At 39.3% G+C, this 26,425-nt stretch overlaps 1 protein-coding gene across 2 annotated transcripts; it reads right to left on the reverse strand.

Annotated features, from left to right (window-relative positions):
- Nucleotides 1-11,787: 11,787 nt before the first annotated feature.
- Nucleotides 11,788-26,065, reverse strand: egln2 (egl-9 family hypoxia-inducible factor 2). 2 transcript variants are annotated; one of them, XM_079246382.1, is made up of 6 exons: nt 25,823-26,065; nt 23,683-25,126; nt 16,310-16,429; nt 15,650-15,786; nt 14,065-14,132; nt 11,788-13,966 (listed from the first exon to the last, which is right to left on the reverse strand). In XM_079246382.1, exons 2-6 carry the CDS (start codon nt 24,901-24,903, stop codon nt 13,914-13,916), a joined length of 1,599 nt encoding a protein of 532 aa, XP_079102508.1. In that variant the 5' UTR covers nt 24,904-25,126; nt 25,823-26,065; the 3' UTR covers nt 11,788-13,913. The 2 variants fall into 2 exon arrangements, with proteins under 2 accessions (XP_079102508.1, XP_079102509.1); XM_079246383.1 differs by lacking the exon at nt 25,823-26,065 and adding an exon at nt 25,697-25,818.
- Between the last annotated feature and the right edge of the window lie 360 nt (nt 26,066-26,425).

Genomic DNA, 26,425 nt, shown 5'->3' on the forward strand with positions numbered 1-26,425 from the left:
GTAGTAAAGCTTTTGCCACAAGCTGAAATACCACAACTCTGAAAAGTCATTGAACAGTCAGACAGTCAGGGCCAGCTGAAGAAAGACTTGTCAAGAAGTTTCAGTCACACGGGCAACAGCTAAAGCATGCAACCTAATGTTGAAAGCATTTCATTAAAAGTTAAAATGCTCTATTTTAGTTTATGTTTTTTTAATCTATTTCTTAAAAGATAGTTCTGCAACTACATGTATTTAAACAGCTGTCCTCAGCAACAAATGATTTAAAGTTGTGGTATCTTTGTCCACTGGCAAGAAAAGCTCGCTGAGGGCTGACCTATGAGCAGGAAGATGAATGTGAGTGAGCTGTGAGTGGCTGGGAGAGCAGGCAACCTGTGCACTAAAACATTGGCAGAACACAGGCTTCCAACAGGACATCTGTGGGGAACATTCAGGCTGGGGCAGTACAAACCAGCCTGGACAAGCGAGGGCTCTGATTCGCTGAGATCATCACGCCCTTCTTGTCACGCCTCCCATTACCTTTCCCAGCTCCTTAACCCACAGCTCTGCCATGGAAGTCATACGATACTGTACAGCTTGAAGGAACACACAATCTGCGCTTTTCATCAACCCACCCTGTCTCATTTTCAGCCTCCTACTTCCTTCTTGTACAGTAGTTTTCTTTGTGTTGATAAGAACTGAGCCAAAAGAACAAAGAATCAAGGGAAAAACATGTAACTGTACTGTTTCTTAAGCCACTTTCCGTCTTAATTTAAAAATGTAAAGTCATAAACTTGTATGACAAGGTAACCTTCGCTGTGAGGTTAAGAGGGGAGTTTTAGTAAAATGGGTTGTGAACATGGAATACCGACAGCATTCATCTCAGTTTTCCTTACTTAAAAAATTGCAATCCAGTCTTTTCGAGAGGAGTGTGCACAAGCATGTGCACGGCATGAACCCTGTTTCTGTTTAATGGCTGCAAACCCACAGGAATCGCTCCTCTGCAGCTCTTGCTCTTTTGGCCAATAACCTTTTGTTGAACAAAGAGAAAACTAAACTAGAGACCTGTCATCTCTGCCTGCTTATTTATTTCAGCAAATGAAAACCTGAAACCTTCCTACTCTAAAATCAGTCACTGGCTTGAAAAAGCGACAGACTGATAATTTGACACAAAACAAATTTTGCAACATTGCATTCAAGATGCATTCATAGTTTTCATCTCAGCAAGTTTATGTACTGTATCAGAAAAATCCATATTTACCATTTTTAGCTACTCAGCTTTCGAGAGGTTAAAAATGTTTGCTCTAAACTGGATATGGACTTCATATCTTGAGGATAAATACTAGAATAAGTAATGTGAAGCCAAATGCATAAAGAAGTATGAGTAAGGTACATGCCAGTTCACTGACTTCAATACACACTTAGTCCATTTATTATGCACCATTTATTGAAGTTACAGCACTATGCCAGAGTCTTGAGCCTCCCTGGTTTCTTTATGTCTTGTTTACGATCTGATTTTAAGATGCTTGTAATCTTTTAAACTGTCTGTACAGAAAATAGTGGAGCAGTCCTTAAAGTTTCAGTGGACATATCTCCAGAGTTCCCACAGTTATCTGTGAGCTCACGCAGCTGTCTCTGCAGCAGTGTCTGCACGTGTAAAAAGTATGTGGATGTCTACATATCCATGCTGTATCACCCCCCCCCCCCCATTTCTCCATGAGAATATTAAACTTGTAACACGTATATATTACAGTCCCGTTCACACAAGCAGTGTCTGGCTGTGACAGACTTGTTCTCAGGCAGTGCTAACTCAAATTTGAAATGAGTTTACACAAGATTGGAGTTGGCGGTGTTACCATCTCGTTTCCTGGTACTTGGTGCTGCTGTGTTTCACTGGCTTGCATCGTCACATGGCTTTTACAAATGGTTTTTAATAACCAAGACTTTAGAGATTTAAACACTAAAAAGGTAGGAGACATATAGATCCCTCCATTCATTAGTGTTCAACCACTGCTAACATCAAGCTGGATTGAATTTGTTCAATTTGCAGATGGAGATTTAGGAAACAGGTGAATTAATCCAGGCTTAATTACTAAGTCCCTGACTAAGAAGATGCAGCGGAGGCAGTCAGCGGTGCCATGGGGATGGTGATGTGATCAACATCTCCTGGGAAAACTGAAAGCAGGAAAGACAGGTGTGTGGATCACATTACCTGGCAAATGCATGAACTACTCCCATTTGGGTTGTGAAAAGTAAACTTTAGTTCGGAAAGCCAGGTTTTATTTTTAATTAAATATCACTGTCCCTCCTGCCTTCTTTGAATAAACAAAATATTTTCTTATCCTTTCTTATTTGCTTCATAATCCTCAGTACATCCTCAGATCCTTTTCTCATACCCATCACTGCCATCTTAGTCCTTCAATATTGAAAGCAGAAGTCTAAAAAGTCATGATGGTAACTTCTGAGAAGTCTAATTTCAGGGGGTCAGCATTATTTAAGGAAATTAAGTAAATGAAAACACAGTTGGAGGTCTTTGACAAGCTACACAAACTGTAGAAATCATTTTCCCAGTAATGAACTGAAAGCTCTGTTTGCTTTGTACTTCCTTTCTCTGGGATTTCATTGAAACAGAGTGATCTAAGCAAGTTTAATTAATATTTAAAATAAAAAAAAAAAAATCTCTCAATCTCATCTTCATCAGTCTTGAGATCCATCGGCATTCCTCCCCCATACATTTCACATTCTGTCTTTCCCTCCTCTCCTTCTCATTGTGAGCTCACATGGCAGCCTGTAATCCCCTTACTGTAGCCGATAATGCCTGTTGGCCTGAGCTGTTGGCCGCAATAGCAGACTGGATCTAGTGCAGCATCGCCTTAATGGTTAGATAAACTGTTCCGGCTCCCACTGACACAGTTTCCCCCTCTCTCATTTAACAAGTGTACTTCTTCCTAATCTAAAAAGCTCACACTGAAATGACACTCCCTGCATCTACTAGTCCATACTGGTAGCTTGTCTTGCTTTATCTTTTTTTTTTCTCTCTGCCCCAGTTATTTTCACAACATAATCCTCCTCTTTCACTGCTGTAGCTTTGGATTCATTTTCAACTCCCATCTATTCAAATACACGGGCTTCAGAAATTATTTGCCCCACCCAATCGAACCAACACCCCTGGACTATCCTCGTGTGAATGCCTCAAAAGCTACCTGCCCTGGACCAAGCTTTGTCTCATTCTTAGAGTGTCTTTTGTTTTCACATTGCTGGTGTTGTTTCTCCTCTCTGATTTAGTTTATTTGTTTGTTTGCAGTGTTCCAGTGTTCAACCCTCTCCTGCCTTCACATGTAAACCTAAGACCCATCAATCAGTGACGTTTATAGAGTACACATGCTTTAATCTGCATGACCTGGCTGTGGAGGCAGCAAAAAGTTCTCCAAATTGTCAAAGTAGAATCTAAACAGGCTGTAAGTGGCAACATTGCAAGGTCATAGCTCTTGTGTAAAGGTGTGATGTGCAAACCTACAGAATACATAATGTCAAAATGGGGAAAAGCTACTTTTCTATTTCTGAATTGGAATAAATTAAGTACATCAGTTGATGTTGGATGAGTGTTTTTTTTTTTTTTTTTTTTTATCTTACCAGGTATATCATTGGTAGATTGATACTTCATCCACTCACTTGACAATTATTTCTTTTTTAACCACCCATCCATTTCCCTGTGATTTCTGTAAACATCACACAAGGTTCAGGGATACCAACTGTGATGGATATATGCAGGTTTACTGCTCAGTTTTTCTCTCACCCGCTCCACAAAGATCCACAAAACAGCAAGTCTCCACTGTGAAACGCCATCATTCTAGCAGCTTGCATAATGCAATAACATATTGCTACATAGATGAGTTTGCCATAAATGCTCCCACATCCGATAGACGCAACACATTCCTTCAGGCACACGAGGCTTAATGGAGACTAAATGTATTTGCTGTACATAACCTGACCAAGGAGCGCAGTAACCATCATAGGGATGCTAAGCTAAGCAGCTAGGACGTTTTCATGGAATTTTTAATAGTTTATGGAAACATCTGAAAACACCTGAAGTCATAAGTTAACAAGAATTTGCTCAGAGAGCCCATTTTAACATCTGTCTCAGACTACACTCACTTTGATTTAGTTTAAGCTGTCCGGGTAGCTTTACTTTATTGCAGGGCTAATAAGGCACTCTTTTGGAAGTTTGAGTGCATGCAACATAACTTTCCCCCACTGTTTTTTTAAAACCTAGACCTGAAAGAATCTTGCCGAGGGGGCCTGCACAGACAGACGCCAATAGAGAGCAGGTTCGTGGGGCCCGTTGCTCCAACAGTCGGGGGTCAGACAGAGAGGTCAGACGGTCTAAACCTCTGTGTGTGCTGGATATGGCCCTAGGATAGGTGCTTGGACACACCCCATCCCGTGAGAACGATCACACAGCATAGCTCCCTGGGACACAAAGACAGATACAAGTCAGCAAATAAAGTCTGTCTATCCAACCATCCTTAAGTATGTCTGTCACTCTATAAACTCACATAAACACTGACATTACTCTATATAGGCCGAGAGTGAATTGCTCTAGTAAGCTTGTTAAATTCCAAATCTGCTACAGACAAAAACAGCAGATCTGAAAAATATATATAAATGCACATGCAAGCACTAGCAGAAACTTTTCACTACATATAAATATGAAGCTGTGCATTGATTTCACTATATCAGATAAGCTGGTCAATGCAACATGGGATCCAAAGAACCATCAGAGATTATGTCTGCAGAGCAGGATATCTATCACCATGGCAACTATAAATGTGATCTTAAACCAGAAGGTATGTACTGTTGATGCAACATAGTATATCACAAACACCAGATCATACAATAATGCAATTTTTTACATATATGTGAAATCCAATGTAGTATTTGTTTTGAATGGACACAAGCGATGTACCTTTTTGTTTTATTTTTATCCTTTGTGTTAACTATTGTTTATCTACAGGTATTTTTTACAGTAATGTTTTGCAGGGAAAAGATGAACAGAGGAATCTATAATTACATGTTTTTGCTGCATAAAAAGGACAGAGTTTTCCTTTGGCACCAAAGAAACACTTTTTCTGCCATTTGTCAAACGTGGCTTCCATATAAGCCAGAAATACTCATAGTGAAAGCAAAGAAATACAACTAGAAGCACTTCTTGACAAAAACAACAAGGGCTGACCACCACAGATATCATCCCTTTACTCCACTGAGCGTCTTTGAGATGTTGATGTTGAAGAATGCTTTTTGTATGCCTTTTGCTTTCTGACATTCCTATCATCACATGATCAAGGGAAAAAATGAATGCAACTCTAGATGGAAATAAATGTGATCTTGTGTAAGTTTATTCAAACAGTGCAAATATGCCGTCAAATCCAAAAGAAGTCCAACAGAATAAGTTGGACTCTTTTTTTCTTTCTTGGCCAGACTTTGTAAGTAGCTGCAACAAAGAAAACTATTTGTTTGACTTCATCTGCAGGACATATCAGTATGAATGAATAAATGACTGTTTATTATAATTTATATATATATATATATATATATATATATATATATATATATATATATATATATATAATGTTGTTGTTGAAGTTGTTTTGTGTTTCTGGAATAAAGATAAACAGATAAATCCAAAGTGAGTGAAATTTTACCTTTGACTTGATCATTTGGCACAGTCTTAACCTACTGCAAACTGTTAGATATGTCTGAGGATGCATTCACGCCGGCACTCTTAGGCTCGCTTTCAGTGGCCTTTGATTGGCTATGAATAGTCTGCTTTGGTTATACAGTAGTAGTCTGAATATTCATTCACATTCCGGTACAGACCACAGAAGTAAACTGTAAACCATATCAGGCTTTAACACCAAAGTAAAAACAGAAACCCAAACACAGCATAAACTTGGAGTTGATCCATTGTTCACCTGCAGTGAATGACCGGCTGAAGTGGAAAGGTATATATTCAGTCCTGGCCAGTTGAAGTAGAAGGTTTTTTTGTTGTTGTTGTTTTTTGCTTCATCCAGCTGCTTTTATCCTTTGTCTGCGGTCATATCGTTAACACAAACCCTTATAACTGAGTGAGGCCTGTCCAGGTGGTTTGGCCCATTTCAGTAAAGTCCAGAGTGAAAGAAAAGCAAACCAAAAGAAGATGTGGAATTTTTCTGAATTCTCTCCCAAGCAGAACCAAGTCCCCAGGGCCATCCTGGTGTGAATGTGTTCTGATTTTCATTCAAAAGTTACCTTTTGCAAATTTTCCTGGTGGTCAAGATAGATAGATAAATACTTATACTGAATCTAATAGCTGATCATGATATTTGGAGATGTGATGGAGGTAACTTTGCATCACCTGCATGACATGGATTTAAAAAAAAAAGTATTAAAATTCACTTGATAACCCATAATACAGAAATTTCTGATAGTTTCAGACTGGAGTTGGCCTGGGCAGGTCAGGTAAACATAGACTGAGGCACAACTATGGTCCTGGCTCATGTACTGAAATCATCAAAGTAAAGTTGCAGCCAGACATCAAATTTCCTGAGAGAGGGTCACTCCTTTGATGATAATGTGTGTGTGCATGTGTGTGTTTTGTCATTCAAGATTCACAAGATAAAGTGAGCAACAGACACAGTGCTATGATGAAATTAACCCACAAAATCTAAAATATGAGAAGTGCTTAACTCAAACTTAACCACGTGTTTTAACCTTGTCTTGTCTTCTTGTCCTTGTCCTGATTCATCGGCTACACCTGCTTACTCCACTGGAGGGTTTCAAGGTGGCTTGGGCCTATCGTGGCTGCTACAAAGCACAAGGCAGTACACATCACTATCATGAAGCCACTGAAGTCTCGCTCTTTTTCTTTATAGGCTCTACCTTTGTTTCCATATATGCAAACCCCAGTCATCAGCAAAATATGTATATGCATCACATCAGGAGTGCTCTGCAGAAATTTAAAATGTAACTACAGGACATCTAATTCATGTGTTTGTCAAGTATCTATAAATAATGGTTGAGGACTGTGATATTTATTATGAGTGTTGACATCCCAACCCTAAAACTTCAATAGTTCCATCAGAATGCAACTAATTAAGGGAAAAAAGTGAATCATAATGCTAAAAATGCCAAATGCAAAATCTATTATGGCAATGAGGACATGGTTTAGGAGTTCTAGGAGTGAGACACACAAACTAAACCAAATTCATTCACACGTCTGGTTGAAGGGCTGTGTGGCAACAATTGAATGAGTAATAGCATAACTTTTAATAGTCCTCTAAATAAAATATAAATTCAAGAAGCCCTAATAAAGCGCAATTCTAAACTTCATTTGATTTTATGTTTGATGTTTGTTGCAAAGCCATGAAACCTTGAATTATGGTTGCTGCAGTATAAATAAGAACATTTTGTACCCCCATAAGAGTAGATACACCTGCTATCCTCTCACATGCTGTGCCTTTTTCAGTATCGAATGTGTCTGTTTGGCACTGGTAACTTGTGTGGGGATATAAATCTAGATTAAAAACGTGCCTTTATAAAGACTTTTTGAGTTTTGGAATACAAATGAATTCCTCGGAGTTCAAAAGAAATATATTTTTTGGGTTAAAAAGCATTAAGGTTAGAGTCGGGGTTGTTTGTTCTTTTTCTTTTGTGTGCGTGTGTGTATGTAGATGTAATGTTGGCAGACATTTAAGTGGATGTGAGTTACATGAGGACTATGCTGATTTTCTCACAAATCAAACACTGTATTTACATTTATTAGTATCTAAACAACATATTTTCACATTTTCTTTGTCTGCACCTGATTTTCAATGCATAGTACACCCCCCTCTGATTCTGTGTCCTATTGGGCTCTTTCAGGAGACTCTCAGTGCACACTGGTGTGCAACATAGAGAGCTAAGTCTGATACATAGAAGCCCAGAAGGGCCAGAAAGTTTTTTTTTTTTTTTTTTTAAAAAAAACAGCTTCTTCAATACTGGGAGCTTTGGTGGAATAACTTGTGAGTTCATCCTAATTGATTTATTATGAATTCCACCTGATACCTGACTATTGATATTTGTTTTGGATATTGCTTGGTAGCCTTTTATTGTTGGAAATGAAAAGAAAAAATAAAAGAAATGAGTGCCCACCGCAATGCCTCAACAAAGCACCCCAAAAATCTCAATGCCCAAAGCTGTGTAGATTAAAATGAGCCTAAAGTGAGTTAAAAAAAGAAAATTCAGATCTTTTTCACAGGTGTTTTAAGCTTATTCCCATTGCTGTGACCTCAGGGTACAGGTGTCCATCTAAACCACTACCAGGCTGGTTTGGTTAAAGTGACCTTCCATAAGTGTTTTAGTACATTCTGTACTGTTGTGCAATAAGGGAGGCATTGAGCTTCAGATGTCAAGTTTACATTATAAAAAAAACTCCATATGGATATTTTATTGTAGGCGATGACCTCTGTTGGTCACTTAGGGTACTACAGGAGAAAATAGCTCCACTCTGTTGTAAAGGACATTAACCACAAGGTGGAAGGAGATGACTCAATGAAACTATAGTTTACCAGGGAGACGTTACTGATCATTTGAATATTCAGTCAAACCAACAGATATAAAATGGCAGGAAGCCACAACTCTATAGCCTGGCCTCTATAGTCTCTACAGCAATGTGAAAGAAGAAACTTCTCATTGTGCACATGTTTTCATTTTCGTGTAGGCACTGCCAGGGGTTCACGCTGACACGATGCTAAGCAGAATGAAAGACTCAACAGAAAGGTTTTCATCAGAAGTTAGATGTTCAACTACGCGTATTAAGATTTTTGTTTTTTCCAGAGTTGATTTGGCTAATTTGGAAATGTTTTTTTTAAAAAAAAAACAAAATTAAAAACAGACATAAAAAAAAGTACAGGTGTCATGCAAATGAGTCAGTTTTTAGTTTGGTGTAGGTTTGGGGCAAGATTACAGGATTGTGCAAAGTGGAGGATGAAGCTGGAAGAGTCCTCAAAAACAGCATCTAAATGTACAATGTTCATTGCATTGGTTTGTGTTATTTGCGAATTGTTAACACTTGTTTGAGGCACTTAGCCTGTTTTGTGTGAAGCCAAAAGCCAAGGGTATTCCAACACTTGGTTGATACAGTCTGTTTTGTGCATCTTATGAGTGTAAAAAGTATACTATCATGAACAACATCTGTGTTTCTGTTTGTTTTGATGAATCATTTCCACTGGCAGAAGCTGTTGTGATGATGATGCACTGTCATGAGTGTGATAATTAAATGGGTCAGAGTGTCAAGCATTTCAAATCCTGCTTGCATGTGTCCCCACCTTCGTTGTTTCTCAGCTTGCAATCCTGAAATCTACTCCTTTTTTCACTTTAACATCAGCATGTGTTGAGGAATGATAGAGTTGAAACATGATAATCCTCTGATCCACTCATGTTTTGATGAGGTAAATAAACAACAGTAAACAGTGAAATGTCGACCTCAATTCATAAAAACCAAACATAACAACATCAAGTTTACTGTTTGTTGTGAGAAACATGCTATCAACTTAATTAGAACAGAAAATGATAATACTAATGGTATTTCATTTGCAATTAAACAGGTTCACCCTGGTTAAAGGTAGGTAGATTTTTTCTGAGAGAAATTTTACTATATTACCTAAAATTCCCTTCAAACCCCGGTTGCAGGCAATTAATTAAATGCTTTACTGCAAAAAAAAAAAAAAAAAAAAAAAAAAAAAAAGTATATATATATATATATATATATATATATATATATATATATATATATATATATATATATATATATATATATATGTTTAGTCACCTGTGGAATGGATTATCCCAATCCATGTTTATGCACCCCACACTCACTCACACATACACACACATACACATATATACTAACATACAATGGAAATCCACATATACACTATGTATGTACAAAGTACAGTAACATGACCATGGCTCTGTGGAAGCAGCTGTCAAATCAACAAGAGGTTTTATTTGTCTATCTCTCCTGCTTGACAGTAAAAGTTCAAAGTGATGGTAAGCAGGATGGGATGAGTCCTTGATGTTTGTTGCCCTCTATAGGCAGCAGGATGTATACATGCCCTTGATAGCAGGAAGGGGTGAATTTATTATTTGCCTTGCAGCTTTTGTTTTATCACCTCTGCAGAGCCTATTCGTCAGCTACTGAACTGCTGCCTTATACTAGGATACATCACTGTTCAGTGATAAAACAACAGTGAAGTACCTGTTGTGCTTTGTTCTCAAGGTGATTTGTGTTATGAGTCCATGTCAAGTCCCCTGATATGCCAACGTATTGGACGTTTTTCATCATCTCCAACACATTGTTTTCCATTTATTACCAGATCAGCTCTGTCAGAAGAACAATGTTTTTAAATGAATTCTTTTAGATACTTGAGCTCAGAAATAAAAATGTTGAACAATATTCTACTTTAATGAATGGAAATGACTGTTCTATTGCCTGCGTTATTGTTTCACATCAATCGTTGGATCCTAAATCGATTCTAAACTAAATCAGATTGTGACTGAATTTGAGATCCCGACAAACATCAAATCATTAAATTGCTAAATCGTATTGTGATCAAATTGATCATCTACACCGCAACTGTGCAGACGGTGAATGTGGGGGAGTGAGCTAATGAGTGACTGAATTCCCATGTCCATAAGCAGATGTTATGATGTAGGCTGAGGTTTTCTGGAAAGGTGTGCAGGGGAAGAGGGCGTTGATCTGTTTCTTTTATATGCATATGGAGGTCCAGATTAATAGCTAGAGCGGCTCTGATGTGTTTAAGCCCAAAGTTCTCCATGCTCTTAGTTAGTTAGTGCCACAAGCCTGCAGTCATTCCGACTCCCCACATGTTGTTTGGGTAGGGCACTATGGTAGTTGTCTGTAAACATGTAGGGACTCTGCAATGAGGCAAGGAGATATTAAATATATGTTTGAGATGGACAAGTACAGTCCCTGAGGACCCGCCCTGGAAAACCATCAGGGACTTGTTGATTTGTGTGTCTTAATGGGTACCTATGCAGAGTGCAGGATGAGGGATCTGGTTGGTCTGCGGTGGACTGGGACGGCCCAGGTAATGGGTGGTGTAATGCCAGTTCTGAACAATGCTGTCCTGCAGGTTTTGGGTGTATCGATGTTGGTGTTTGCCCAGGGCTTAAAACAATCCAGAACCACCATTACCTGTATTTCTCATAGGCGTTCCAGATGCCGCTCTATAATTCCAAGGTGGTAAAGCTGTAGGCTACTGTAGGCTGCAGAATTGTCAGATCTGACAGCTGTTTCAAGCCTTAAGCAGAAGTTTGATGTTGTATTGATAAATTGAACTGACAACCAGATTTATTAAGATGTCAGGGAATGATTCATGTCTTCAAAATATGTAAAGCAGCCAAGGTTAAGAAGCATAGTCTTTCAGATATCATTGGGTTTAAATTGTCCTTAGGGAAGCAATGATTAATGGACCGCAATGAGCCCAGAGTGACGCTTTAATTGCTTAATATGTTATGTTGCATATCATAATTTGTACTGAACTTATGCAGAACCTGTAGGATCTGTTCTAAACAAACATTTATTTATCACCAACAATGAGTCATGAGGGCTATTTTCTGTTTCCTGACACAAGTCACAAAATGATGTTCTTATACCCAACACAAGTATTGTGGTTTGTTGATGTCTGCATAAAAAAATAATGCAGAATTCTTGTAAATATATTCAAATAAATCTTTAAAGCAAACACACATTAGAGAAACAAATTTAGGGAACAATTTGTTTTTATTGAAGTTAATTTTCAGTCACAAAGAATGTCTTTTGTAAATCAGCGTTTGATAATAACAATGGTCAACATGTCTGTTGCCAAACGCTTCTGAGGCCTGGACTGTGTCACAGAACACTTGCTGTGGGTTTAATAATAACCACAGCAACTCTTTTCTACTGAACAACACACACACTCAGCTTGACTGTACTGCTGCAGCTGATTCCTAATGCAACGTGCAGTTTTTCATATGCTTTAAAAATCACTATGAAAACAAATTTCTTCTTTGTATGTGTTATTTGTATAATAGAAATTGAATTAAAAATGTCACTTTTTTTGCAAAGCCAAATGCTCCATTATAATGGTACTTTGATCCCTCATATAGAAAGAAACTGAAAGTGGTTGTATCTTTCTATAAAAATGGTTTTGGAGCTTCTTTCTTGGTCTAATCACATATAAAACAAAATTAAGCTGTGGTTTAGTGTCAACCTTTTCCGAGTAAATCAATTATAATTTCTTCATGTACAAAAAACAGGCATGTTTTCATTAAATACTTCAAAAAAATAGGCAAACAATTTCAATTTGTTCTCACTGTTTTAGTTTCTATTGCATTTGAATGTCATATTGTATTATTCACAACATGAAAGGCATCACCCTACATCTTTAGTTTAATTGTTTCTGTCATTTTATCATGGCATATTAAACGATAAAGTGCTTTTAAAAACAAAACAAAAAAACCCTTCTCTTTAACCAGTTTAGCATACACCGAGACAATACTTGCGTCCATCTTGAAGTTGGTGGAATTTGTCTCATACATGTGCAAGAACACGTTTACAAAAACTCGATTCAACACATGAGCGGGCAGAAGTTGCACCCAGCAGTTCACATACAGTGTATCCTTAACCCTGTGCTTCACACTCAAAAAGGTGTTTTAGGCTGATTGAAGCTATCAATGCAAATACTGTTTATTTTTTTGAGTGTCTTTCTGGGGCAGTTTTGTTCAACAGCATCCATGCTGGTCACACTTGTGGTTTCCGTGCTGGTCAGAGCACATTGAAGTCAAGCAGGAGGGCATACATTCTCTCTCATACACACACACATACACACCTCAGTTAAACCCTGTTTTGACCACTATTGGTTAACAGCTCGCCTCTAATCTCAGGTGTTAGCTGTGTGATTCAGTCAAACAGTGAGCACAGCGCATCAAGCATGCAGAAAAACTTTAAGCAAACTTTAGTTATCAGTCTTGACAACCCGATAACTAAAAAGAACATTTTCATACTTATTTTCTTTTTTTTCCTTTGCACTATCATTTTGAGGCCGCTTTTCAGAGGAAATTCTGAAGTTTTGGGAACTCTACTTAGTGTTTATACAAAGTCAAACTACAGTGTGGAGTCAGCCTCATGTGCTGCTTATAAGTGGAGAGCAGATCACTGGAATATTTAGGGTTTGTTCTTGAATCAGGACTGAACACACAAGTGTCACAGGGCAACCTTCTACTGCATTAACCACATAATGGCGTGCCAAGGCCCATTTCTTTTCTGGTTTTTTCTTTAACACTATCCATACATGCTTGCCCAGACTGTGAGACGAGGGCACTGCTTCACATCCATGGAGGGATTGGGAATTACAGGGGCATTGATCTCTACTGCTTGTGCCCTCTTTTCCCTCCGCTGTGTCATCATTTCTGCTCCTAGTGTTGTCATGAAAAGTCACACTAGAGCAAATTAAAACATTTATATTGCAATACGTCACTAGAATCACTGATAACTGAAAACAGGCAAAACCGCAAGAAAATAACACTGAAGATTTTTTTTCCAGGTAGTTCTCCTCACCGGTGATTCAGCAAGAGGCTGAAGTCATCTTCTTCAGCATCCACTCCTATTTCCGATGTCACCGTTGCCGTACAAGCCAGTCCATTGTGCTCCACATTTCTGCTGCAGCTTTGATCGGCAACCCCGTCATCACATCACAGCTGGTGACGTGAATCTAACAGCTGACACTCTGCAGAGGGGGGTGAAGAGCTGCAGCACTGACTGGCAGTTTTATTGTGTCTCCCTTTATAATCACGTTCCTTAACAGTTCAGGAAGGCACTGAATACTCAAGGGTGCTCTTCAGTCACTTGAGGAGTTTTATGTTCTGCTGCTTTGAGTGACAGGCACTTGAACACCTTTCTGTCCTTTTGCTATGAAGAGAAACAACAAAAAGAGTCTCATTTGATATCACAATACATCAAATCTTAAGAGAAGGCCAAACTAACAAGTTGATTATGGGAATGCTTACCTAAACTGTACTTTTCTTTCGCCTCTGACCTCTCTTTGGCATCAAAGTACCAGACTGTGATGGCATAACTGCAAAACACAGGAGAGTGATATTAAGAATACAATCTTTTTCAGACACACACAAGCACTTAAAATAACTATATAAACTGGGTACTTTTTTATTACTTGTGTTCTGTTATGTTGTCTTGTACATGAATTCACCCCATTGCATTTTTTAGCTTGTGCTTGGACATGTCAGTAGATTTTTGGGGGGATTTGTATTGTTGGATAAACTCAGCATGCATCACTTCAATGCTCATTTAGCTAATTTAGAAATGCGATTTTTGTTCATTCTTTAAAGCAAAGCTGCTGAATGAGTTCTGTTGGTGCGCCGCAATCTTTAAGTAGCTCTATAGACCGACACCCCAACCTCTGTAGCGCTTACGGCCTCTCTGTCATCCGTGCAAATAACGTCCTCCTCGGTTGGCATTTCTCAGCAGGTCTGTTGCATTACCATTGTTTTGTTCTTGTTTTTTATTTTGGGTTTTTTTTTTTTTGCTTGTTCTTGTTATAACGGTGTTAAAAGAACTAGTCACATTTTTTCAATATTTAAGATTCAATGCTGAACTGTACTTTTCTGAATGTTCCAGACTTTTTTTGGCCTCAGACCTGAATTAAACTAGTTCTGTGACTTCTGAGGTAATAAGAATTAACAGATATTAGTGATAAGCTTTGAAAGGCATACGTTACACTGTCACTTTCTCTCAACTAATTTGTTTTGCTGGTCCCAAAACATGCATTATGACTCGAGATTATAGGGCAAAATAAAAGTACAAAGTGAAACAAGACACTGTCTTGGGACATTTTTGGAAAAGGATCAAATGGGAAACAAAGAACTGCAACAAAGGCCAAAATACCTGATAGATTACATTAAAAAGGCAAACAATGTCTGTTGGATCCAACAAAGATACAACATCCTCCTGCTGAACAGATATCCTCGGCAGCAGAGGGTTAATTTCTACTGTTTCTCATCTCTCCTGTGGGGCTTGATTGTTTATTCCTGTCTCTCGTGTGTGTGCCTCTCCAGCACGAGTCCTGCTATCGAACCTTCCTCTCCTCTCCCTCCCACCAACCTCCTCAGGAAACACATACTTCCTGCCACCGGCTCCACCTCGCCCCCCAGCAGTCAGATGGAGAGGAGAGGCAGGATATGTTTCACGTGAGCTAAATATCAGCCCGTCTAGGCACAAAGCAAGTCCATCTCCTGTCAGCATTTAGGAAGTCACAATGGCTGTGGATCCTGCTAATCAGTATTATTATAAGTACTGCTTAACAACAATCATCACTGGCAAAGTTTTTGAGCTCAGTGAGGTAAATCTGCCAGATGAGGTAGCTTGGAAAACACATTCTGTTTAAAAATAACAGATTAAAGTAGGTTTTATTATGATGCAATCATTAAGCTGTTGTGCATGTAGGCATTGTGGTAATTCTTAAAGTAAATTTACTATGATGAGGAAACTAAATGCTTTGTCTTAGTACAATATAAAATTAAGACGTAGTCTTCTATTTGTGTGTGTATATGTATACGTAGAATATAAACTAGTAACCGAGTGGCGTAGGCTGGCTTCACTTCATGTGGGTTCCTGCGGTCAGACCAGAAGATGAGCAGTCTGTCAAACAAAGGTTCAATGTTGGCAACCACACTTTTGCCTTCAGGGTAGATCTGCAGCAGACCTCCTTGTTTCTGCAAAGACAAACCCAACAATAGTCAGATATTTGCAGTGCACACACTGGATTTGCAAGTTCAGCTTGTGTCAGTGTAACATTTTTTAAGGAAAGGTGAGTCTCTGGTGTTGAAATTGGAATTTTGCTTGTTCAGCCACCAAGCAACTTAGTTTTTTTTTTTCTCCAAAGAACTTAATGAAAAACACAAAAATGACAGCTAGGAATGCTGGAATCATTAATAAAGATCAAAACCACCATTTTCTGCAATCTAATTTATCTTACTTTCTTTATTTTATTTGTTAAAAAGTGACTGAAGGATGAAATTAAAGTATTTCACTTTATCACATTAATTCAAATAATGATGCTTGTATTAGCTGAAAAACAACTCTTAATAGTAGACAGATTCAAAGAAGCAGACAGGCAAAAGCTTCAGACTTAATTCACATGTACAGTTGACATGACATGACATTGTATCTTTCTGTATTTGTATTTTTGAGTGTTAAATAAAACGCAAATGTGCAAAAAACCAAATATAAATATACCTTGACATCCCAGTTCTTGTTAAGATAGTAGATGCATGTGATGCAGCGTCCATCACCGTTCGGGTTGTCAACGTGTCGGACATAACCTGCCCCATTACCTGGATAACAGGCAACCATAGCCTACAAACAGAAGAAAAGAGATTAGTATCTGTGCAATTGCAGACTATAACAAGTCCCAGAGCTTTCCACACATTTTTAATTTGAGAACAGAGCTGAGAAATATGCCAGAGTTCAGCGGTTGTTCAGACAGAAATGATCTGCAGATACAGTATCCATTTTCAAACAATGGTCTCACACTGGTATTTCCCCTGCTTGACGTCTGAGCGTTGAAGGCTGTGAGGCGACCTCTTGGGACTTGAAGGGAACCGAGACTTGTGTGTAAGTTTTTGGGTCATTGTGCATTCCAGGAAAGGGTCAGCATGAGATCATGTGTCTGTAAATGTTCTGCAAGTGAAATGACAGCACTGCACCGCCATCGAAATGAGCAGAGTGTGAGCATACGTCAGAGTGACAAAGAAGCCTGAGCCATGGGAACGTGCTCAGCTTTCAAGATACTGTAAATAGTTTCCAAGCAGTTTCCATTGCCTGTAATAACCTTTTAGTCTATCTCTTTGTAATAAGATCCGTCTGTAGCAGATGCTGATTCATATCAGAAAGTATTTTATGAATCAAAGTCCCTGAAAGTTAACGACATAGGAAGATGGTGTCAGTGTCTTCACTTACACTGCTCCATATGAAAAAGCAAAAGCCCTGTCAGTGCATTGCTGGAGCTCAGCTCAGGGACAATAATCCTCACAACATTATCACTTTAACTTGCCTGGTGCAATCATCTGAGCTCTAGTAACACATTGTAAGAGTCTTAGGAAAGACAAACACACCTATTCCTGTGCTATTTGTGAAACTCAGATAAAAGTGATGCCCTGCGTAGGAGGGTTTCAGTCACAGCGCACGTAATCTTCCTCGTACTCTTGTGGCGCTTCCCTCCTCGTTCGCAGCCAAGTGAGTTTTGCTGCGTTGTATCCGACTCTTTCAGCCAACATTGTCAGCCCTCATTACCGGTCAACACTCGCAGTTGAAGCTCATTAACCTCCGGACTTTTTCCTCCAAACTCCCACTGCCATTGAGACTCTTAAGTCACTAAGAAAATACTGTATCCTGGCAGATGAAAATAAAAGTGCACATTTAAGCCAATTAAATATAGCTGAATTTATGGTTTAGTAAAGATTGATATTTTTTTAAACAGGGCTTTTTCCTGTTACCACTAAAACAATATCACAACATAACAAGAAGTCAGCCAATCTCATTTGAGTGATTTGTCAAGTGTAAAGGTTGAAGTTATATGTAATACCTGATATTTAGACTCATTTGTCATGTGGTCAGTCCTGCTATACAAACTCAGTTGCATGTTATTAGCTGCAGTTTAGTTAGACCTGCGGAAATATGAGAAAGAAATACAAGAGGGAAAATGTGTCCATAGATTAACTTCTTGTCTTTAAGACTGAATAAAAAACATCATTGCAGCTCATCTGGAATCACCTTTTTGTTATCTAACCTTTAGTTTTTTCTTTGTTTTCCCCAACTCCTTAGAAAATTTCACTAAAACATTTAGCTTCTCTGTCAGTTTGCAGTTTGGTGCCGAGTAACTAGCTTGAAAATCATGCTAGGATTACACAGACTAAATAAATGTGGCCAACATGTAGGCAAACTAAAACACTGTTTTCTGTAAATATGTTGATGTGAGCCATTTCAGAACTATTGTGTTTTATTTATTTATCTATTTTTAACCCTTAATGAAATGATGTGGTGAAGCTGATGTTATGTTAGCAGCTTGTGCTATCGAGGTAAAAATCATTAAGTTATTGTAAAGGTGTAAGTTGATATTGCGATTGCGTATATTTAAGTATTTAAATATATCAAATATTTATAAATATAGATTGACTTTAAGAAGAAGAAATTTAAATAAAATGAGATTACAGAGAAGAAAACAGACAGTAATATTGTGTCTGTGCTTAACACATAGCAACAAATGGTCAATTATTTTATGATAATGATGAGATTAGCAGACGGTGGCAGTAACTTCTTAAAAAAAAATATATATATATATTTAATACAATCCTTGCATGTGTTGAGAAGACCTTACAGGTAACATGTGTATTAACTGGAAAAGATTGACTTTTTTACAATAAAAAAAGAAAAATATACCTAACCTCCTTCAGTTTCTTTTAAAATTCCATAAATAATATTTTTGACAAAACTTTTGAGATATATCTTGAAAACCTGCTGATGCTGCAACATTGTGGCAAGTTACGGCAAGAAAAATACCAGACAAGAGCTTTTTGCACACTGCAGTCACTTTCAAGTTCTCATATTGCCCTGCCTTTCTGATCAATGTGCCAAAGTGATAACAACTGATACTCTGTCTTGTAAGGACACCTGCACTCATCTGCAAACAAGAACCTGCTCTGTTGGTCTGCACTACAAAGATGTACACAGTCTTACAAGGACTGATATCTTGTGGGTGGTGTGTGAGGGGAGGTTGGGGTGGGGTGGGGGGGGGGTTACAAAATAAAACTTGATTTTCACTCATTGAAAAAAGACAGAAAGAAATATTAATACTTAAAATTTTCCAAATACTTCACAAAATTGCCATGAGAGTAATCTGATCCTGAATATGGAGAATGAACACATGAAAATGGTACATTTTAATATAAAATATATTTACTATCAAGCTTTGGGGCCCTGTGATGGACTTGCGTCCTGTTGTGTACCCTGCCTCCTGCCTGCCAGTTGCTGGGATATGTTCCAGCTTCACTGCATCCCTGAAAGCAGTATTGAAAATGAATGAATGATCACTGGCTTTGCTCGAGGATAACTTGTTAGTTCTGGGTCTATGTGTATTAAAGAGAGCAGATTTTCCTAACAAACCTAGTAAGAGTCTTAACAACTGCAATTAACCACAAGAACAAGTAATGTGCCGTATGAGACAACTCAGCCCTAGCCTGAAGCATAAACGCATCAAATGCACATAAACATACAGATTGTGCACATCAAGGCTTACACAAGACCAGAATACCATTTAAAGGAAGGTTATGTTCTTCATTCTAAGACCACATGAGGCATCAATAAAGCATATCAGATACTAAAGTTGAAAATGCCTCAGCAAAGCCAGTTGTTCTGAAAGCGAGCAAAGATTATAGGCAATGCTGTGCTATTTTATGATAAGACCAATGATCTGCACCACCTGCTAAGGCTGCTTTCGACTGAGAATTGTTCTACATCTATTATTTCTTCTTTGTGGATTATGTAGGTATCTATTATTACTATTACTCAACTTATTTAAAAGCTAATTTACAATAAAATAAAAGAAGATTTTACATGTTAAAGATAAAAAACTGAAGGAAAAATGTGTTTTTGTTGACACTATCAAGTCCATTACACCTCTAAACAAGGGATCAGGCTTCCAGAGTACTATAAATACTTACTGCTTATAATACAGAAAGAGTATTAGAAGATTGATCACAGCTGAAATGTGCAGATCACTGCAATTTTGACTGACATGCAATTTTGATGGATTACATCAGGTAAAAACAGCTTATCGTGAAAAGTTTTTTAAGCAATTAGCTCGTCACTTAAACAGTTTCTCAGACTGAGTTCAAACCACCTGGGTTGCTGACAGAGAGGAAGCTGTGCATATCCCTTAATTTCCATGTCTGGTCAGCCACAAGCAGCCTGGATGACATGGCATGAGAAGAAATTGGGTCAGCTATTATAAGTAGTTTCAGCTTAATTAAATCTGAATCAACTGAAGGAGATGGATATCTAGTAACTAAACTGAACTGTGATGAACTGCTTAGTCAGTCTCAGCTTATATATCTATACCCATGCCGTCTGTCCTGGTTCATATTACCTGCATTATTCAGCTAAATTCCCCTCCGTTATTGCCCCTACCAGCTGATAATGCTGTTTTTTATGTTTGTTTTGGTGTAGAAAAAACTGTTAATAGTAGAAGTAAAAAGAAGAAAAAAAAACTTGCAGATTTTGGCAGTCATATTTAGAGAAGGTGCTGCTTTTATTTCACAATAAATTCTAATTAATGTCATACATTTGCACTGTTGTGTTTCAAATTTTATTGACAAAATACATTTTTTAATACCTCCACCTTTATTACAACTCAGTGTCACTATAACCGCAGTGATGCCCATCATGACTCATCGCTGAGCAGCAAAGGAAGTGTGCATGCACTTCAGTTACTGAGTTCAAACGTACACAAAAAATAATTACATGAAATGATAACGTGGAACTGTTCATTTGAGTTCTTCTACAAATAAAAACAATATGACTATTGTATATTTCTCAATTAGTCTATATAATTATAGAATGCAATGAAAATATCCAATGTCCCCAACTCTATGCTGATGTCCTGAATTTGCCTGTTTTTATCTGAGTAATTGGTAAAAAACCACCAGGACACTGATGGGTCTAAATAGTAGATCAAATGTATAACTATGTCAGCATAACTGTTAAATTAAAGGCAAAAAAAACCCTAGTTTTTATCACCTCAGAAATAACCAGGTTATGTTGACATGTCTTTTTCTTTAGAATCTGCCATATCCCTGAATGGACAAAATACCATCTAGTGAGCAAGAACTTCCACTTGTTAAAGGCAAACATTGACCTTCTTACACTCTTAGGAGAGGAAACAGCGGTTTTAGGTAATTGCACTCTACAACCTCCCTATCAGATATCTCTATCTTAAATTCATTGAGGTTCTGTGTTTAGCCATCTACAATGATATTACACACAAACAACACACACACACAAAGCTTTATCACAGCATCATAAATACATTAAAACAAACCTGGGTATGCATAAGTGCCCAAGTCAGCCAAGAACAACGTGTACCGTTGGAAAATATTACACCAGATGAACAAACTGTCACTGACTGGGGCGAGTAATAAAGGTGAGCAGGGTGGTTTTAATTGAAACTAAATTTATACCCAAGTACCGAGTTATTCTTTCCACTTATCCATCCAACAATCTGTTCGAACAAGCTAGCAGCTCTGCAGCTTCACTGCGTAACAGTATGACTTCTGACTCCTGCCTGTGTGGTGGCACTGCTGAGCTTTAGGAGGGACATGGGAGAAAGCAGTGCTGCAGCTGACATAATGCCAAAGCTTCTACTGCATCTCCCTTATTCACTCGTTCAAGTCGTTGCTTGCTATTCTCTCTTACCCTTCCACTCTCACTTCCAGTTTATCCCCGCCCATTTCTTGTATCTCATTCTTTGTGCAGAGTTGTTTTCCCACCATCAATTTGGACAACATTAACTGCATTACAATTCCTTTTGTTAACACTGTAATCCTTCTAACCGTACACCTCGCAGCCTTCACAGACTCTGCCTCACCAGCGGTGAGACAGAGTCTGGGCATCGCCAACTGTTCTCTTTTTTTCTCTTCATCGCTTCCTTACACAATGCCCTGTTCTAGTCTGTATGGGCCTGTTACCAAGGTAACGGCAGGAAAATATTTTGTCCAAAAAGCAAAAGGGATTGATAAGATGAATGAAAAAGGAAGAGAAGTAAAGGAAAAGGATGCAAGAATAAAAGTGAGGAAAAAGGGAGGGAAAAAGACGGTTTGGGGAAAAACTGACAAAGAAGAGGTGGACGGAAAAGCCGCAGTGACCTCATATTTAGCTGCACTCCTGCCCGATCTCCCTCTTTTCCTCTCTCTCCCAAGCACACTCCATCGGTTTACCTATTGCTATGGTGTCTACTGTGCTCATCAACAGAAACGCCCAGACTAGAACAGTTTGTACCGCAAGCAGTCGAACGTTCAAACCAAAGAATTTCTCATTAATTCCATACCACGCCGAATAAGAAAGAAAATCCGTGGCACAACAATCAGTTTAGTGAGACTGCAGAATAGCACATAAGTTCATCTTCAGTGTCTAAATACACGAATGACACTGATCTTCTCTAACAAACCTCCTGTTAAAGGTGGCACCTTTCATGTTTTACCGATTTCACTGATGAATTGACTCAGTTTTTGAAGCAGTAAAGTCATCCCCAGTCAAAGAGAGCAAAGGCCACTGATGTGCCGGTGTTTAAACACTGCCTCATGCTTATGTAAATGACTAGACGTGCACTCAAGGCAAGGTGCTACATGTGGTGTTGAACAGATGGGGTGAGCAATGTTGCAACACAAATACTTAAGAAGAGAGAGAAACATCCAGATACAAAATCATGGGACAGGTTGATAGAAAGGCAAAACGATTTTATGACTACAGATGACAGAGTAAGAAACTTAAGGTGAATTGTCAGTTCACTGCTGCTCTGTATTTCTTATGTTGTTCTGTAAGGCCCATTCATTTCCATGCTAAATAAGCAATGACTAAACAAGTCATGTTATGGCTCCGTACCTGCTGGCGACGGCTTTTGCTAAATTTTTCCATGGGGAGTAATGATATAAAGACTACGTAAATCAGAACTGACATGCATCAAAGTTTCTCCAGGATCTATTTTCCTCGTGGGACTTCATGAACAGTTTAATGTGAATTAAACCATCTTAGCAAAGATTTGACTAACATGGTTAAATCTTATTTCTATCTTTTTACCTTTCTGTCAGACATTTCAGCTGAGCAGTCTGAGGGCGCAACTTTATAAATACGTTCTGAAGGGTCTGCTGAACACTGACCACATGAAACAGTCTTACTGACATGTACTGGTTAACTCCCAACATACAGACTTATAACCACAGCCATTATGACAGATCACAGAGTAACAAACACAGACAGACTGATACAGAGTGGAAAGTGTGAGAAAGATATGTTGGGAGTGTTTTTAAACTCTAATTCCATGTTTTCCAAATTACATTTAGCTCACGTGACATTAAGCATCAGATAAAGCAGAGAAAAATAAACCAAAAGAGCTCCCTTCTACCATGACTGCGTCATGTTTGTGTGCTTAAAGTGATGGTAGAAAATGCTGGAAGAGATAAAGTGATGGAAGTAAAGATACAGCCTCTGAGATCTTTTTTTCTTTCTAGGTACTAAAGGTATGAAGACAGGAACAGAGGCAGCAACCTTCCTGTCCACGTGCAACTAATTCACATGGCTCCGCTTGACATGCTACTTCTAGTGTGAAGGTCTGTGTGTATTTGTGTGTGTGTGTGTGTAAGTATGAGTGTTTGCCTGCCCACATGTCGGCATTATAAACGCAGAGATAAAGCAGAGTGAACAAGTCACAATCTCTAAGCCAAAATCTTAATGACATCATAAGACTTTGTTATGTTAGCATGTTTGCAAGCTTTGTTTTGACCGAGATGCAGCTTGAAAAACATCCCAACCAATCTTCATCACCCTGCACATGCTCTCACCTTTGTGCGTCCATTGATGACACAGTTCCCCAGCTGTCCATTGGCCGCGCTGTGCATGACGGCTTCATCGATGTGAGCCATCAGAGCCCCGATGTTCTTGCACCCAGGCTCTTGTCCCTCCACCCAGGCAATCTGGTCCCCTCGGATGTTCCCAGAGGGAATGGTCTTCTGGCTAACAAGCTGCCCACCATGAAATTTCCCACTGTGATTTAGAATCTCCACTTCCTCGAGAATCCTGTCACCCAACTGGGTGCCCAGGAAGTCATCTTTCACACAAATACCATAGTATTTCATGCAGGGGACGATGTACTGCTGGGCTATACGTTCTGCTGACCAGCCAGTACCTGCGGGAGGTTGCGGGGTTTGGATGGCGTTTATTCCTCGTGGCGAGGTCAGGCTGGTTGCAGCTGCTGAATCTGAGGATGCCATATAATGTCCATTGTGCTGGTTAATATAACAGGCATCAGGGTTGAAGTTTGGGTTGCTATGGGAACCATTGCTACAGTTCCCAGTGGCCATGAGCGGGGCAACCGCTCTGGCCAATCTGGAAGCCTCCGACGACTTGCTAGCAACCAATCCATCCGCCAATTTCCTTCTCTTAAAGTCCGAGTCCCCTGATGCAAAAACTAGGTCTGCAGAACTTCCTAAACCAGGTGACCCATTTAAGTGACCATTAAGGTTTTCTGACCCTATGTCCCTGTTTTCCCCACCCCTTCTTTTTTGTTGTTGTGCCTGTCTGACTTTTAGGTCACCATTGATTCTCCTCATTACTAAAGAGCAGTTGTCATGAGCAGTCCTGTCCCCGTTTTCCATCAGACAGCCCCTGCTGGTAAGAGGGTGCGTCGGCACCGCCACCCCATTCACTTGAACTGGGAGGCCATGAGCTAAAAGGTTCGCCGGGTTCCCCTCCATGGTGGCAGGGGTAGGCACCATCCCGCCGTTATAAAGTGGCATGCTGCTCTTATTCAGACCTTGCTTAGCCAGGGTTGTGATTCCATTAGAGTCGGTATGAGTGGCCAACCCCACGAGTAACTCCTCAGTCGCCGGACTCCCGCTGGACACTGCACAGAATCCGTTAAGACCCATGTCCGCTCGGTACGTGTGGTGAATCTCTGTCGGTCCGGTGAAGAGCTGCTGACCGTTCGTCCCTCTCTCTGAAAACGCGACGGATCCACGAGAAGAGCTTGGCTTTAAAAGGTCCGTCCGTCCCAAACTCTCCATTTGATCTCGTCATCAGCTGGATGCGCACGTACCTCACGTCCTCGCTTCATTTTCTAGCTGAGCTGCTGTTTTCTCTTATGATGAGGAGCTGTGCCACAGCCACTGGAAGTTTCATGTCCTCTTCTCCCGGCTTTTCTCCCACCCGTTACTCGCAATAAGGCGCTCTAAAGCTGCGTGTTTGTTTCTATCCTCCTTTTAAACTATTTCAGACAGTGAGGGGTATCTGCGGAGAGTAAAATGATATACTTTAGGGCTATAAAAAGCTGAGTGCAGACCACCTGCCACAGTCACCAGAAGTAAATAAAACAAGAATATTTTGCGAGGGGATAAATAAATAAACAGTTATATACATAGAAAAAAACGTGTACACCTGTGGTATCTTTTTTTTATTTATTTATTTATTTTTATTATTATTGTAAAAGAATGTGGCTTATTGATAAGGGCTCATACTTTGTAGGCCTGTTATCACTATAATCAAATGCAGACTTTTGTATGCAAACACGATGTTGATCAGACTGCAATATTAACTGCAGCCTTTTAGTTAAATTTCAACAGTTATCATTAAAAATGAGGAATCGGGGGTAAATACTTAGTTTGACTTGTTCATCAAAATAAGACTGAATTACGGACTAAACGTTATATGGACGTTCTTTCTGCTATTAATATTAGTTTAAAATATTCATATGGATATATATCAATGACAACCCGTTAAAAACAATATATTTTGTCTTTGTCTAATTCTGATCAACTTTACAATATGACGTTTGGGTCCTCCAAACAAACAGAGGCTTACATTTATGCTTCCATTGTGTTGAAAAGTAGGATTTAAAAAACGTGGAAAAAATAGTTTAAAATATAGTTAAAACAGTTTGAGAAGCATGTAAAATCTGTCCCCGTCAGAATATGATCCTCTGCTTACCTACGGCAGCCATACAGCAATGCAAATCCTCAGCGAGCGTACGTGACAGGCTGAGAGTACGCATGTTATTTCCGGGATTGTCTTGCACGGGTGTGCGTCCCATCCAGTTTTCGTGTCGGTTATAAATAATATCCAGGTGGTGACGGCAGCCAACGCTGACCTGACACACTAAAGCCGACCGTCGGAACAAGGCAGACGCTCTGGGCCGCATAAAGCCCGTTGAATCTCCAAAAACAGCGCTCTCCCCGTTGTGTCGATAAGCGCCCCCACTTTCTGTCTGCACCCCCCCCCCCCCCCACCTTTCCCTCCTCCTCTTCCACCCTCAGCCCTTTCTCCACTCCCGCCTGCGTTTTGCATTCATACAAGCCATGTGACCTGCTACTACGGTCGACCATCAGCTGCACTAACAGACAACGTTGTACTATAACAGATAATAAAACTTCGCCTCTTGTGATTTCGTGCGGCGGTTGTGCGTTGTCCCAGGGCCAAAATACGCACATGGGACTGCATTAAAATGTCCAAAGCGCTACGCTATCCTGGTAATAGTAAAAATAATGCTTGAGAACAAAATGTTCTTTGAGAGATTTTCGGTATGATGGAACT

The sequence above is a fragment of the Telmatherina bonti genome, assembly GCF_933228915.1.
Source record: "Telmatherina bonti genome assembly, chromosome: 9".
NCBI classification, from domain to species: domain Eukaryota; kingdom Metazoa; phylum Chordata; class Actinopteri; order Atheriniformes; family Telmatherinidae; genus Telmatherina; species Telmatherina bonti.

Coding starts and splice junctions, on each gene's coding strand:
- egln2 (XM_079246382.1), bottom strand. CDS start 24,903: ATGGAGAGTTTGGGACGGACGGACCTTTTAAAGCCAAGCTCTTCTCGT. Junction 16,430..23,682: donor TCATCAATGGACGCACAAAG/GTGAGAGCATGT, acceptor TTCTGTTTGTAG/GCTATGGTTGCCTGTTATCC. Junction 13,967..14,064: donor GAAAGAAAAGTACAGTTTAG/GTAAGCATTCCC, acceptor TTCTCTTCATAG/CAAAAGGACAGAAAGGTGTT.